General features: G+C 38.5%; 1 protein-coding gene across 1 annotated transcript; it reads right to left on the bottom strand.

Annotated features, from left to right (window-relative positions):
* Positions 1 to 608: 608 nt before the first annotated feature.
* LOC113333620 (glutamic acid-rich protein-like) lies at positions 609 to 992 on the bottom strand. Its single transcript, XM_026580045.1, has one exon. It carries the CDS (start codon positions 990 to 992, stop codon positions 609 to 611), a length of 384 nt encoding a protein of 127 aa, XP_026435830.1.
* Between the last annotated feature and the right edge of the window lie 2326 nt (positions 993 to 3318).

The raw sequence follows: 3318 nt of genomic DNA, 5'->3' as shown, positions 1-3318 counted from the left end.
ACAACGACTTACTGAAGCAAATGCTTCTACTTCATGCTTTGATTGAGCTTCGTTTCGAGAAGAAATGCTACTGCTGGACATGGCGACGAGAGGTATGATTGTGATCAAAATTACCTATGATAATGCACAAGGAAGGAAACGAGATGTTGTTTAAATAAAAAAAATCTAAACATTGAAGGTCTGGATACTTATCCTATAGTGGATATAGTCAAATCTGTTGCGGTTTTTATTGAAACCCTAATTCTCGAATCAGTGTATCCGGTATTATAGAGAAAGTGCGACAATACTGGGGACTGACAGCTCAGGCGTTTTCAACATGACAATACTGGGGACTAATACATCGGATGTAATCAGTTGCAACCGTGATCTGACAGGTCACGTGTCTCCTCCTAGCCGGTTGTATAATCATGATTCATGGATAATTATTGTCTACATGGACATTGGTCCATCCTATTCAGATGTGAAGAAGATTTGGCAAAAGATACGACAAGGGATTATGGTTCAAAAATGATCTCTAAAGAAATATCTCTACATCAAGATTGCTCAAATAACCATAAAATGTCTACTTCGACATAAACAAATAATCTCAGAGAAATTCATGGGAAAGACTACTCGTTAGATTCATCAGAGTCATCAGATTTTCCAGAATTATCAGATTCATCATCATCATCTTTCTCGGAGTCCTCTTCAAATTCTTCATCGGAATCACTATCGGGGCCATTGACGAAGTCTGGATGAATCTCAGGATCTCTATGCAGGGAATCCCAGTACTCTTCTTTTTCATGCTCAGCTTCAAGGTCAGCTTTGACCAGTTTATTGATCTCCTTGGTACGCCGGTCTGGCTTAATCTTGAGATCTCGTGGCACCCATATGGGTTCATCTTCCGAAGCATCAGAGTCAGAGGGTACACCGTCAGCTCGAGATCGAAGTTTCTCCTCAGCTGCTAGCACTCTACGCTGGACCCGGTCCATTCTTCGTCGATAATCATCCATCTTGTCATCTTAGGATTTTCTCTTCATGAGATCAGCATAAGTAACTCAATGGTTATTAACATGCACACTATGCTTCGCTCCCTCAGTACGATTCATATTAGCCCGTGATTTGGCTACGAAAGCTTTGGAATCTTCTTCAGAATAGATGGAAGAATAGCTGTAATCATAATCACTGATGCTGGAAGTCACCATTTTCTGGAACCAGGAGCACGAAATTTAAGATACGCTGATAATGAATCCACTACAAAAATGGTAATTCTTAACTCTTATCTCTTTACAATTCCACTAGCACGGTCATTGTGATGCAAGAGTTGGAACTTCAAAACCTTGCTCGTTTCTTCGAATCTACAAAAGACGAACAAAACTCAGGTTTTCATAAAATCGCGAACACTTCCATCATGCGAGCATTAATCATCGGATTATGAAAAACTAAAAAAATATTTCATCACAAATAATTGTTTGTTTTTAAATATTGCTCGAAGTGTTTTCGAAAATATATATCCATATGTATACAAATAAAAAAAAAAGTGATGAACTCACGTAAAAAAAAAAAAAAAATCTTTGTGGAGGCTCCACAATTTTATAAAAAAAAAAACTTTTTCCTTCATACAATCGTTTTTATTTGAAACGAAGGTTTATTTCGGTTTTGTGAAAAGTTCACACCTTTTGAGATAAAGTTTTGATTTCCATGAAAGCTCATAAACAAAATTTTATCACTGTACACAGGCCTATTTCAAAAGAAAAATCTCTCTCAAGCTAGGGATTATTGCTAGTCTCTTGAACTAACGATCGAACGAAAATACGTTTTCTAAAAACAAGGGTTTTCTACAAGACTTACACTCATATATACATATGTATAAAATTTTAGTATGATCAAATCATGAACAACTCATGAAACTTCTGAAAAAATAAAAAAAAATTGCGTACCTGTCGGTGCCGACCGGAAATTGACCGGACGGCCGACTACAGTGATTTCCGGCGAATTTTCCTGCTCTCTTCTGCTGCTGACGTGAAGGGAGGAAGAAGATGAAGGTGGTGGTCGTACGTATGAGGAGAAATAAAAAAAAAGGTTAATTCCCTTTTATATCAATGTTTATTTCCAAAACCTAATTTCACAAGGATTTCCTTTTCGGTCCGGGCCCGTGAATCCTAATTCGATCAAGGTCCCATCACCAAACCAGCGGTTCAACACCAATTTATGCTTATTAGACGATGCTCTATCATGCCACTGGGATCTTCGTTCAAGCCATGGTCCCTTCGCGCAATTGAAAATACGGTAACGTCTTATCTTATCTTACGGGCAAGTTCAATTACTTATTTCGTTCATAACTGGAAAATCACCATCCAATGCTGACTGAGGAACATGACTGTCCCTCACTAAGTAGGGGAATTAATGTAGATGGTGGATTTTCGACAAAAGCTAAAATCGTAAAACCATAATTGTAGTACTCCTGATCCAGCAATCAGATGAGTGTTGAGACTCATGTCTCTCGTCGAAGGCATGCAAGCTCATGCCACAAAATCTCTGACTGAGAATGTTGTCTCTCAGAGTATATGTAGATGTGTAGTCTCTCAGTTGAGGCAACGACACATCTCATAAATACTGAGCGATTTTAGTAATTAATTCTATATAGAATCGAATGATTGGACGGCCCCTAGACAGCTTTCCTGCTAGTATAGAGTAACAACGTCTTCAGGATGCAACATTGTTTTCCCTGACTATATCAAAGAGGTATGACGTTTTAACAAGCTCATATCTCTCAATTATCGGATAATTAATGCTCCTAGCCAGCATGCCTGTTAGTATAGAGCCATCAATTAATTATCTCTAATCGTTGACTGAATATTCAGCAATATTTTACGATTCTTCGCAATATTTTGTCACTTCAATTTATGGTTCTTCCCAGCAGAATTCCACGAGTTAGTGATAAATATTCAACGTGCGGGCATCTGAGCAGCTATCGAGTAAGCCCCGACTAAAACGGTGCAAGTGTACTCAGCAATAGTGCACAAACAAGAACCTGAATGCACAAACGAGCATTCCAAAACACGAAGGAACGATGAACCTATGCAAAATGGGATGAAAAATAATAATAATAATAAAATATTGGCAAAGGCGCTAGGGGACTGGGCTCACCGGCCGATCAATCACGCCGTGGCCAGTCCCACGCCTAATTTCATATTTTATCATGTTTTATTATTTTTCCCCGATCTCATTAAAGTCTTTTCATTTGAGCAAATCTCCTTCGCTCAAGGAAACTCCCTATTCTCATTGTGTTTCCTCATGTCAAAGAAACAATAAAAATAAGGAAAGGTGTCGTGGGAC

This window comes from Papaver somniferum, unplaced genomic scaffold (genome assembly GCF_003573695.1).
Source record: "Papaver somniferum cultivar HN1 unplaced genomic scaffold, ASM357369v1 unplaced-scaffold_133, whole genome shotgun sequence".
In the NCBI taxonomy this organism is placed as follows: Eukaryota; Viridiplantae; Streptophyta; class Magnoliopsida; order Ranunculales; family Papaveraceae; genus Papaver; species Papaver somniferum.
This window is presented reverse-complemented; position numbering and strand designations above follow the sequence as displayed.

What these genes read in the sequence shown, in the direction of transcription:
- LOC113333620 (XM_026580045.1), bottom strand. Translation starts at nt 992, where the DNA reads ATGGATGATTATCGACGAAGAATGGACCGGGTCCAGCGTAGAGTGCTA.